Source organism: Oxyura jamaicensis, chromosome 3 (assembly GCF_011077185.1).
Source record: "Oxyura jamaicensis isolate SHBP4307 breed ruddy duck chromosome 3, BPBGC_Ojam_1.0, whole genome shotgun sequence".
NCBI lineage: Eukaryota > Metazoa > Chordata > Aves > Anseriformes > Anatidae > Oxyura > Oxyura jamaicensis.
The window spans coordinates 116,465,429-116,478,455 of NC_048895.1; the positions used below are offsets into that span (position 1 = coordinate 116,465,429).

At 42.5% G+C, this 13,027-nt stretch overlaps 1 protein-coding gene across 2 annotated transcripts in view; it reads left to right on the top strand.

The window, feature by feature from the left end:
* INTS9 (integrator complex subunit 9) overlaps positions 1-13,027 on the top strand; it is a 67,047-nt gene that overhangs the window by 28,916 nt on the left and 25,104 nt on the right. For both annotated transcript variants that reach the window (XM_035322855.1, XM_035322856.1), the window contains exons 9-11: positions 687-867; positions 3,979-4,039; positions 12,759-12,930. In XM_035322855.1, the coding sequence (XP_035178746.1) occupies positions 687-867; positions 3,979-4,039; positions 12,759-12,930 (414 nt within the window). The remainder of the gene's footprint in view (positions 1-686; positions 868-3,978; positions 4,040-12,758; positions 12,931-13,027) is intronic.

Sequence of the window (13,027 nt, forward strand, 5' to 3'; positions counted from 1 at the left end):
TGCTTGCTTTTGCTGTTGCACTTGGATCTGTCTTGATTTCAGAGTAAACCTATTTTTCTTTTTTCTTTTCCTCATTTTTTTCTCAGGTCTCATGCTGTCTACAGCTTGTTGAGGTTTAAAATTGTTATGTTGAGAGGGCGTAGAAATAAGTAGAGCTTTTAAAAAGGAGAAGCACTCCCCCCACCCACCTCTACCTTTGAGAACTGTTTGAAATAACTGTATCTTCAGCCATTCATCCAGCATCCTGAAAACACCGTGTACAGAACAGCTTACCATGTACAGTGCTTTCAGCTGAGACCTGTGAACTGTCATCCTTCACCTCTTGCGGACAGCTGATAGATGGAGCAGGGTTTTATTTTGACGGTTGGGTGTTTTGTGTCCCTTTGGGCATTTATCTTCATGTGCCAGTGCAAGATCGCCCTCTCGTGTCAGGAGCTTTGCATGTGCTCAGTCTGTTGTGTGCCCCACAGCTTATGGAGTATATAATAACTTCACTAAGCCAGGAAAAGGTAGTAAATAAATGTGTTTAATGATCAGAAGTGATCCCTCCAATTCATATGCATAATACGTTCTGCCAACTCTTTTCTATGCAGCAGCTTCTTTCTATGCCTTATATTTGGATTAAAGGAACTCTATTAAAAAGTTTAAATATGAACCCCATTAATTGGTTTTTCTCTCTCTCTTAGCTATGACTGTCCGGAATGGAGGAAATGTGCTGGTTCCCTGTTACCCCTCTGGAGTAATATATGATCTGCTGGAGTGCCTCTATCAGTATATTGACTCCGCCGGACTCTCCAATGTCCCTTTTTATTTCATCTCTCCCGTTGCCAACAGCTCCCTCGAGTTCTCCCAGATCTTTGCTGAATGGTAGGTGTTAAAGGGCTGCTTTATCAGGCTCGATTCACACACTCAACTATGGTAAATAGCTATATGCAGGTTATGTCTACTTGACATACTCTGATTTATACTTCATTAGAATTGTGCACATGTTTCCTGTGTCACAAGGGTGTGCGTGTGTATGTAAGTAGATGTTCTGTAATTAGTGGAGCATCATTTCCTGTAGAACAGGCAAACTCAAATAGTCTGTGCTTTTTGGTACTTGAATTGGTGACTAAATGATGGATCTGACTTGAGTGACTTTTAAACACTCCTTTTTGCAAGTCTCATTCAGTGCCCCCAAAATGATACCCATGTTCTGTCTATATAGGCAAAATAGATTTTTCAGACTTAATTTTCCTTAGTCAGCAATGCATTGGCAATGCAAAAAAGGCCAACACTTCCTGGGCTGCATTAGGTAGAGCATTGCCAACAGGTCAGGAGAGGTCATCCTTCTCTGCTCAGCACCAGTGAGGATACATCTGGTGTGCTGTGTGTAGTTCTGAATTCCCCAGTACAAAAAAGATGCGGGTGTACAGGAACGAGACCAGCACAGGATCACAAAGATGATCTTTCATTTAAGTAGAGGCTGAGAGAACTGGGACTCTTCAGTCTGGAGAATGGGAGGTTCCGAGGGTATTTTCTGTGTGCAGAAATACCTAATCAGAGGAAATTAGTATAAAGGAGCCAGACTCTTCTCAGTAGTACCCACTAGGACAAGAGACAACGGCCTAAATTAAAACACGTGAAGTTCAATCTGAACAAAAGAAACACACTTTTTTGCCATGAGGTGGTCAAACACTGGGACAGATTGTCCAGAGAGGTTGTAGGATCCCTATTTATGGAAATACCAAAATCTGACTGTATGCAGACCTGGACAACCTGCTCTAGCAGAGCATGCTTGAAAAGGGGAGTTGGAGTACATGATCTCAAGAGGTCCCTTCCAACCTAAATCAGTCTGTGGTTCTGAGCCATGGAGAAGAGAACCCAACCACTTGTGATTGTTCCTAAATTCTTACAAACTAAGAGATCCTCTGTATTATTAAGCAGAGTAAGTTAGCTTTTCCTTCCTTTATTCCTCACCAAACTTTTTAGTCTGGAGTTCAGAAAAGAAAAGAGAGGTCCTGGAAATTTGAGGTGAATTGATTCCTCAGGAGAGTCTTAAAGAGCTTGAAATGTGGTAAATTTTCACAGAATCACAGAATTGTAGGGGTTGGAAGGGACCTCCAGAGACCATTGGGTCCAACCCCCCTGCCAAAGCAGATTCCCCAGAGCAGGCTGCCCTGGTAGGCGTCCAGATGGGCCTTGAATATCTCCAGAGAAGGAGACCCCCCAACCTCCCTGGGCAGCCTGTCCCAGTGCTCCGTCATCCTCACAGTGAAGAAGTTCTTTCACATGTCGGTGCGGAACTTCCTGTATTCTATCTTGCGGCCATTGCCCCTTGTCCTAACCACTGAGAAGAGGTTGGCTACATCCTTCTGTCTCCCACACCTCAGGTATTTATACACATTGATGAGATCCCCTCTCAGTTTTCTTTTCTCCAGGCTGAACAGACCCAGGTGTCTCAGTATTTCTTCATAGGGAAGATGCTCCAGGCCTCGTATCATCTTTGTGGCCCTCTGCTGGACTCTTTCCAGGAGAATTTTAACACATTACTTTCAGCAAAAGCAGGAAAATCAAGTGTTGGTGTTCTGGCCAAATTTCAGTGTATTCACTGGTGTGTGTTGACTCATATAGTTTATATTTAAACTGTTAGGATTTTTTGTACGTACGTTGTGATTTCATTTCAGTGGTAGCTGCATAGTTCTTGCTATAATAATTCTTTTCAGCTCGATATTGCTGGTCAGGGTAGCAGGAATGTTACATGCACATGGTTGGGTTGTAAGGCAGCTCTGAGTGCAGTGTGCAGGTGAAGCTTCTGTTTGGTCTGCTGTGTCTAATTGGCACAATTGAGCCACCCAAGTGTTCAGACACCATTTACTTGAATTCTGCTTGCCTGTGGAGGATTATCTTCAAAAGCCAGCACTAACATTAGCTAATCTCCAAATAATTGTATATAGGGTAAATGTTTTACTTAGGTGGAAGTGGAAGCAGAGATTGTAAAACATGTAACATAGACATTTGGGATCAGAACTGGTGTTGAAATTCACGGATTCCAGCCTTCCAATTCCAGCATTTAGTCATCTGAAAGAAATTTCCTGTTCTTGGTATCTCTTAGACTTTATCAAATTTAGTTTGACCAAGGCTTATTGCTTTATAATAAGGTGAAGAATCTATGAGAAGGGTAACGCTTCCCAGAAAAAGCCACCAGAACAGTGTCACTACAGATAATGGTAACATCACACAGACCTCTGACAAAAATCTTCTTTTGTCTTCCGTAATAGGATGAATCAGGACTCTGGCTAGAGCTAATCAACAACTTTCAATATTTGTGTTTTAAAAATAAGGGATTGATGGAAAATAGCAGGGAACGGTAAGCATTATGCCGTGGTCAGAGGCAGTTTGCCAATATTATAGCTGCAATAATGAAATGCATAGGAGAATTAGATTATAATGAACTAAAGGACTAAGTCATTGCTGAGAATTGGGATGAGGCAAGTGGAATTCTTCTGTTCAAAGATGATTTGGCTTTGGAAAAATTGCTAAGGTCTTGCCTGTGAAATTACATGGATGCTGAGTTACAAATTTGTTTACCACAGCAATGGGCTCTGTGTACAAAATTATGTTCAGCTGCCTTGCACCTTCTCTAAGTGATCTTGCATTGACCAAGTCATCATGTCCAGTAGGTGTTGGTCTTCTAAACAGAAAGGCTGGAAGCAAATTTGTTTACCACAGCAATGGGCTCTGTGTACAAAATTACGTTCAGCTGCCTTGCACCTTCTCTAAGTGATCTTGCTATGACCAAGTCATCGTGTCCAGTAGGTGTTGGTCTTCTAAACAGAAAGGCTGGAAGCAAAAAAAAGAACAGATTAGTGACTTTGCACCTGATACCACAGCCATGAAACGGCTTTCTCCAGGAAAAGTTTTAACAGTAGATGGCAGCAGATACTGCAGGATGTTCTGCAGCTCTCTAACCTAGCTTATTTTCCTTTTCTTGTAAAGGTTGTGTCATAACAAACAAACAAAGGTATATCTTCCAGAACCTCCTTTTCCCCACGCCGAGGTAAGTAAACCACGGTCTTGCTGTTTGCTGAGATCTCAGAGTGAGTGGGTTTCTGGAACGCGGTCCTGCGTAGCTGTTGTTTTTCTGATGTTACTGCTATTCCATAGCTTTTATTCATGCAAGATTTTTTTCTCTGCTTTCCGTTGATTAATTTAGGAACATGGGGGAGGAATGAGTGATGGTGTTCCCTCAACTCAAAAATTATCACGATGTTTATTTCAGCATATAACTTACATATGCTTGCCTGTTCTGCTTCTTCCCCCGCAGAAGGCTATCTGGCGTACACATGGACGAATGTTTGCTCTTATCACACTGCAGCCACAAATATTCCCTTTGTCCAAGCAGTTTATTTCAAAGTCTGTAAAACTAAGAGCTGGTTATCAGTCAGCTTAGTCATCCCAGCTCCTACCTCCTCAGCTGAAACAGGCACCATGTTGTCTGCTGTTATCTTGAAATAGGGAATTGATATAAGAAAGTTAAATCTTGTAGTGCTGAGTGGTGTCACTGGCAATTGTAAATGAAATGACTTGAGCTAGCACCTTTGTGAAGCAAAGAAGAGTAAGGTGGGGGGATCTACCCTGCATCAAAATATGTAGTTTGAGGGGAAATTCTAGCCATCCAGACAATAAATAAACATTTATGCCTTCAGAGTTCTCTCACGTATCAAAGGAAATCTTGTATGCCCTGTACTGGGAACAGGTAGATTTTTGAAGTAAGTGGGAGGCAGGCTGGAAAAGGAAGAGATGGGACTGAGAAATAATTTTGGCTAAATCCTACTCCTCAAGCCAGTAAACCACTTGGGGCATGCATTTTCAGAAAACTGGCTCTTTAGTTCCTCAGATCAAAACAGTTTGATAGGATGTGGAGTAGCCATTGCAGGTTTAAGAGGTGAAATGCTTTTTCAGGCATTGTCTTGTTTTCCTCTGAGGCAACTTGTCCAGGGATTTGTTCTGGTAATTGCCATTGCCCATCATCTATATCATCTGTAGACGATTCAAGGGCACTGTTAGAAGTAGGATCTGACCAGAAGCCCTCACTTTTTGCACATGCTTGAATGCATTTCAGTGAGGATACACAATGAATTATGAATAATCTGTTTCCAAGAATAATGCAGACTGTAGGGCACAGCTTTCTTGTAACCAAAAACCTCGTTCACACCAGTAAATCAGTCCCAAACCTCTGAATAGGAGAATCTGTAGCCGTGTTGCTGGCTATGCTTTCTAATTTCCCCTGCATTTCTGCTTTCCAGACTGTCCTTGTTGATCCACAGTATCTTTGGTTTCAATGACCCCTATGTTTTACCAAAAGCATTGCTTCAAAATTGTACTTCACAATGTGCACTGGAACTGGCAGGTTTAAGTGAAAACCCTTCCAAAAATGAGAAGCCAAACACGCGCTGTCAAAGAGTGGATTAATTAAGCCATTGTACATGATGGGTCTTTATGTTTGTAGAGTGATAACTGCGTCCTCTAATTTTTAGGACGCTTCATGTTCTCCAGAGGCCTGTTGATAATGAGATTTTGCCAAATTATTGTTTATCTGTTGAGGCATTCCTCAGTGCTCCATGTGTAGATCAAGGTAATTATCTAGGAAAAGACTCTCAGCGGTGGATAACAGATTGGCTTCCTCATGACAAAATGAAGAGCACAGAGGGAATAACGTGACTGTTACAGGTACAGGCTTTGCTTGACAAGGCCAGATCATACGTGTTACGACCCACAAAGCTAGGGGCGTTTTATCATGAGGTGCACAAACAGCTTTATCTAGACCCATGAATATCATTTCTAGGAAGCTGTCCTTAGGCTTCCTAAATTTTTGCCCAAGGGTTCCCTTAAATATGCTAAATGACACCAGGCAGTGTGCATCCACATCCTTGTGGCTCCCAAACTATTAAATGACTATTAAATGCTGTTAAATTATTAAACTATTAAATACCCTTAGGCATTCCAGCGCTGAATTACTGTCTGAAGTACTGTGCATTTCACAGCACGTCATCTAACGCCACGGAGATTATCTGTTTGGGTGCTCACTTACAGCTGCTTTATAAACACTGGAAATTGGAGAAATCTACACTGTCCCCCCTGCCTCGTGTTGGACTAAATGACTTGCTAGTTCCTTTCATTTTTAAATCCTGATATATACTGGTGCTTTGCAGAAACAATTTGTATGATGGCAGGCAGTGGCCCTAGGCACATAGCAACGCTCTTTCAAAAGCTTGGCTAATAGCAAATCCCAAACCAAGTAATACCTAGGCAAAGGAGGACCGAGCCTGCTATTTATTTCATTTAGTGCTTTTCTTAAGGCCGTAACTCAGAAGCTTAGACACGCTTGAGAACAACAGATCATATTGCTCCTCTCTGTTCTGTAAGATGCATGGTTTGGTTTTAAACAGTCAAAACATGTTGAGATTTATATAAATGACTGACATGTGGCACAGGTGTAATTTTGCCAAGCAGAATGGTCTTAATATAGACCTGGCCAGAATAAAGTGGCCATGGCCATACCATCAGTCTAGGAGGGAGCAAGGACTTGGGCTCATGGCTTCTTGTTATTAGGCTAGAGCCATAGCCAGCAGTCAGCCTTTTTTGTCATCGGTGAACCCTCTTGTTTGAAATCTGTGACTCCACAGCCTCTCAATCAGCAGCTTTGTTCACTGACGCTCGAGGAAATTTTTAATGAGCATCAGAAACAGGCATTGAGCGATCGTGTCTATTGGATAGGTTGTTAGTGGAGAATTGCCTTAGTTTTTTTTTCAAATAATGGTAGGCTTGGGCTATCTAAACTGTATGGAAATTGTCCATCGTGAAAAGACGTGGTTAGTGCTCACTTGTAGGAGGAAAATAGGAAATTACTCAAACGTGCCTCTTAGTTATTAGCAAGCATTAATAATGTGATACATCAAAGGGGGACAGGCCAGGATGTAAGCTGCTAATTATCCACGGAACATGTCCAGCCCAGCACGCTCTCTGGCTCTGACATTTGATGCTAGCTTTATAAACAAGATTTAGAAACAAACAAGGAAGAAGTCCCCCAGCTTGTTGATAGAGCCTCTTGCAGCAGTGAGTTCCAGTGGTGCCTCATCCATAGCATATAAGAGCGTTTACTTCCTTTAATCAGTTATTATTGTATTATAACCATTATTACAAGACGATAAATAAGTATCTTTGTCTTCTCTATAATGATTTCATCTTACTCTTCTCTCTGTACTATGTTGTTTGAAGCTTTTCCTTCTCCTTGCATGAAAGTTTTCCAGGTTTGTGATGTATGTTACCTGCTCTGACACCGTTCCTTGTTCTGCTGTGGTGAATAAAACCAGACAGACTGTTCAGCTCTGCAGAGAACCCAAAACACTTCTACTCCTTCCACATTACTTCTGCTTTAGTGTAGTAGTAGATGTTCATCATATCTCCTCCCATACAATCACTCTGTAAAATTTATTGGTTTGGGGGGAGCAATTTGTTCAAAATTCCCCATTTTAGGTGGAATTTGAGCATCAGTTCTTATTAAAGTTCAGATGAATGAGGTGTCCAGGTTCTCAAACAAGCTTTTGAAGCCTCAGCTGCCGACTTTTAACTGGTGCACTAGCTAAAAGGGCTGCTTTTAAAGGCATTTCCCTGTGATCACTGGAGTTGGAGTTGCTGTGACTCCTTTGGAGGGATGTTAGGATCCAGAGTCAAACTAAATTCCATGGGAAGTGGTAACTTTCACATCCAGGGCAGAGCATCAGTTAAAGCTAGTCAAGTGTCTAAATAACCTTAAGGGTCCACAATGGCCAGCTGAAGCGCTGGGGAACATAAATCAGTAATTTGTTTTGTTCAGAAATGTTAATCTGAGAACAAACTCAAGAGTGTTTCACCAAGTTTCATGAGGGTATGGGTACATCCCATCCTAACACAGCCTCAGCTAAGGAATTAGCCATCTCCCTGACCATTTTAACAGGAACCATGGATTGTACACTCTGCATTGACCCTTTCGTGGAGTCAGAGGCTGGATAAAAGAACAGCCAAATTGTTCTCACAAAGCAAAATGAGAAGCTTTCACTCCTTTTTCCTTTCTGCTTAATGTTTACACTGCTAATTCCAGGCTGTAAGAGAAGTGAATCCAGACCTTACAATATTTCTCTAAATGGCTGCAACAGAAATATTTGTGAGGTAATCTATATGGATCAGTATTTGCTGGTGGAGGAAGAATTTGGATTTACTCTTCATAAGAGTCTTTTAGCAGCATCAAGGAGAAAGGGCTAAGAAAAGCCTATATTTTTTTTTTTTGGTCTGAAAATAGCCAGGGTGGGAGTAACATTGATTCTGTGGTCTTAAATACTAGCATTTGTCTTCTTCATCTTTACTTCCCTCCTCCAGACACCAGTTCCTGCATATCACATTCAAAGCAATAAATACCTGGAACAAAGTGATTGTATAGCATTATATTTTGTCTTGTTTTACACAGAATTAGGCCCCTGTTAGCACTGGTCTGACAAAGGGAGTGAGGGAGGCGAAGTAAGCCATGCATCACTCATTCATTGAGAAGAACCAGATCTGTTCCAAATTCTGGGTACAGAACACGTGCACACAAACGCACAGTAAATAGCAACGTACGTTGGCTCACTTCAGCAAAGGCTCTGGAGATTTATCCTGTTTATAGCAGCAGTTGCTGACCCTGTAAATCAAATCTACTGCTTTAAAGGGAATCGTAACCATTTGGGATTTAAAAAAAAAACAACACAGCAATCCTTAGTCTCAGTTCAGTGCTTTACCATCCTCCGTCTCTTAAGCTTTCAGTCAATAACCGTTCTTTATGTAGAAACACGCACTGGATGTTGTTTCTTGTTTCCAGAAATCGGTTTTATTTTGAAAATAGGGCTTGGCTAAATGCCAGGGACTGGTCCTGGCCCTGTCCTGGTGCAGGTTGGAGTTGTGAACGTGGTACAGCAGTGACTGCTGTGCTTCTATTTACAGATGAGAGGGGTTGTGCAAAAGACCCGTACAGACCATTACAGATTTAGTCCCCTTAATGATGTGAAATTTTGTTGGACCTGTTTTGCAAGTTCAGCTCCATATATTTTAGATAGGGTAATTAGAAACGATTTTGCTCCAGATACTAAAATCCACCAGCTGCTTCATCACTGGAGTGAGTAGAATGTCTCTAAACTTGTTTAGGTAGCCTTTCACCCCTGCTACATCCAGCTGTGAGAATTGGAGATTATGAGCTACAGTACGGAGCTTCTGTGGGCTTACCGTAAAAAAATCTTCTAAGATAATAAAAAAGATAAAAAGAAGAAATCAGCTCACCTCAGGAGATGGTGCTGAGGATTCAAGGTATCCCTTTTCCATCCTGAGTTAGCACACCAGCTAGGAGCAGTGCAGCCCAACGTGATGCTCAATGTTCTGGTGCTGAAAATAAAACAACTAAAAATAAAAATAAATGAGCACACACACACAGAACCCAAGGTCCTGAAAACTAGATTAGAGATCCTGAGTCTCTATTTAAAGTTAATAGGAAGGGACTTGAAACTGCCATAATGCTTTGAAGAGAATACAGCTTTTTATGTTTATAAACATACAAGGAACACAGTTTTTATTACTGGAGCTAACTTCAGATTCTAACTATTGCACTCCAGGTGTGTTAATCAGAAATCTTTACCTGTCTTAATTGCAGGAATGTTTGTAAGACGGAGTGCATAATGACTGCCAGAGCATTATTGGGTGTATTTTCAAATTCCCTTTTGGAAGGCTAATTAGAAATGTCACATTATTAGTAAGTTGCAGAAAGTATAGTGCCCTGGCTTCCTCCTTCATAGAATCACAGAATCACAGAATAGTCTAGGTTGGAAGAGACCTCCAAGATCACCGAGTCCAACCTCTGACCTAACACTAACAAATCTTCCACTGAACTATATCCCTAAGCTCTACATCTAAACGTCTTTTAAAGACCTCCAGGGATGGTGACTCAACCACTTCCATGGGCAGCCTATTCCAGTGACTAACAACCCTTTCAGTAAGGAAGTTTTTCCTAATATCCAACCTAAACCTCCCCTGGCACAATTTTAGCCCATTCCCCCTTGTCCTGTCACCAGGCACGTGGGAGAACAGACCAACCCCCACCTCGCTACAGCCTCTCTTCAGGTACCCGTAGAGTGCAATAAGGTCACCCCTGAGCCTCCTCTTCTCCAGGCTAAACAGTCCCAGCTCCCTCAGCCGCTCCTCGTAAGCCTTGTTCTCCAGACCCTTCACCAGCTTCGTTGCCCTTCTCTGGACTTGCTCGAGCACCTCCATGTCCTTCTTGTAGCGAGGGGCTCAAAACTGAACGCAGTACTCGAGGTGCGGCCTCACCAGAGCCGAGTACAGGGGGACAATCACTTCCCTGGCCCTGCTGGCCACGCTGTTTCTTATACAGGCTAGGATGCTGTTGGCCTTCTTGGCCGCCTGAGCACACTGCTGGCTCATATTCAGCCGACTATCAACCACTACTCCCAGGTCCTTCTCTGCCAGGCAGCTTTCCAACCCCTCATCTCCCAGCCTGTAGTGCTGTTTGGGGTTGTTGTGCCCCAGGTGCAGGACCCGGCACTTGGCCTTGTTGAACTTCATACTGTTGGCCTTGGCCCATGGGTCCAGCCTATCCAGATCCTCCTGCAGAGCCTTCCTACCCTCGAGCAGATCGACACACGCACCTAACTTGGTGTCGTCTGCAAACTTGCTGAGGGTGCACTCGATCCCCTCGTCCAGATCATCGATAAAGATGTTAAAGAGGACTGGCCCCAGTACTGAGCCCTGGGGGACTCCGCTAGCGACTGGCCTCCAACTGGATTTGACTCCATTCACCACAACTCTCTGATCCAAGGATCCACATGGAAATAACGGGCTGTATTACTGTAGAAACCTACAGTTTCCAACTTGTGTCAACCCTCAGAAGGAATGCTACCAATCCCCTTCAATTGCAGTCAGCCAGGTACCAGGTAGCAGTTTCAAATGGGATGTGTGGGAAGTCACATGCAAAATCATAGCAAAATATTTGCTGTTGTGAATCTGAATGGGATCACGCTCAAGGATGCAAAGGAGAAAGAAATATTTGCACCTACGTGCAACCAACTTTCTGTTATAAAAAAGTTATTGAGGTTAAGTCTGTACATCATCTGTTCCAGCACCAAAACAAACCTTTAGGTAGTGACAGCTAGACTGTGAGTGTAATAGTAGGGTTGATATAAGGTTTGGTGATGCTGAATTCAATTAAGAACCTAATTGGGTAATCACCTTCGGTTCTGAAATGCTGTGTTGTGTGCATTTGTTGCAAAGAGGCTTAAAGACATCCCAGATTTCTCAGCTTCCCTTCATTTCCATGTGGGGACACAATTTGAGTTAGATCTACCATGGTAAAAAGAAACAAGTAGAAGAGGATCTGGAATGATGAGCTACAGGTTTGAGAGACCCAAAAAGTTGCTTGTTATAATGTTCATTTTTAGCTCCTTTTTTGAAAATCAAGTCTGCTACAATGAAGAGAAATGTCTTGAGAGGCAGGGATTTCTGCTAGAAAGCCATGATGCATGCATCGTGTTAACGACTTGTAGTGAAGAGCATGCTGCTTGCTAATTAGTGGCACTGTCTGGGGTTTCACAGCACAACAGCTGCAGAAATGTGTTCCCGAACCCCACGTACGTGAATTTTGTAGCTTGGGCAATGTCACAGCACATGGCAAGAGGCAGTAACGTATGGAGGGATCTTTAATGAAGGGTCCCACCTCCTTTAAAACTGGCTGGCAGAGGAAGCATTGCTCCTTTTGTTATTTTGTATTTTTTTCAGTTGTTCGTCTTGTGATTTCATTGCCTTAAACCACATACCTTTAAGGAAACCATGTTTAAAACCATGTTTAAAATTTAAACCATGTTTCAAATTATTTTCAAGCCAGGGATGGGAGCCAAGAAAATACTGGGAAAATATTGCACGGAAGTGCACAACACACTAGTCTATTAAATTGCTTTCTGTGTTGAACCTTGCTTTACAGATTAGAGACCAGAGGCAGGAGAAATAAAGCAAGAGTCTTCTTCAAAGAGTGCCTTGAGAACTAAACTTCACCTTAGTAAAGAAATCTGCTCTGCATGCAGAGCACACTCTGGTTTCCACCTCTAGCAACAAGCACTTCTTTTTGTTCATTTGTTATTACTAATTTCAATGATAGTTAAGGGAGGAAAAGTCAGAGTCTATTTTTTTTCTGCTTCTCCAGAGGATTTGGCTTTGTTTGAACCCGTTACAGCAGCGAAACTCATAGCAACATACCACCGAGGGCAAAATTGCCTGGTACCAGGGTGATATAAGAAAACCAGGTTCAACATCAGTGCCCAGAGCTCTTTGTAGACATGGCAGAGGGGAAAAAGTAGCTTGAGTTTGGCAGCTGAGCACTCTGTTCACTCCAGGAAACTGCAAGCAGGGAATGTTTGCAGAGTTTCTTCTCCGTTACCATACCGCTGGTACCACAGAAAGGAGAGGAGGGACTTGGAGGCACCTGGCTCCATGCTCTAACTTCCTTTTCATAACATTTAGGATAGTAATGACTAAATTTTCTGGAAAATCTCAGGAATATGCAGGAAGGGGCTCTGTGATGAATTATAAACACCCTGTGGAATATTCCTAAATTGCACATCAATACACGCACTGAGCTACAGAGCACAGAAGCATGAAACGTGTGAAATGTCTGAATTCCTGTTTTGTTTTTTTTTTTTCTGTTTCAGCTCATTCAGACAAACAAATTAAAACATTATCCCAGCATCCACGGAGACTTCAGTAACGACTTCAAGCAGCCGTGTGTCGTGTTTACTGGACATCCCTCTCTGAGATTTGGGGATGTGGTTCATTTCATGGAGTTATGGGGAAAATCCAGCCTGAACACCGTTATATTCACAGGTGAGTGAAATGCAGTTATCATTATCAAATTAGTGATAGGCTGTGCGCTCTGGTGAACTGTGGCCAGACCCTAGGGGCTTTGCTCATTTGTTCCGGG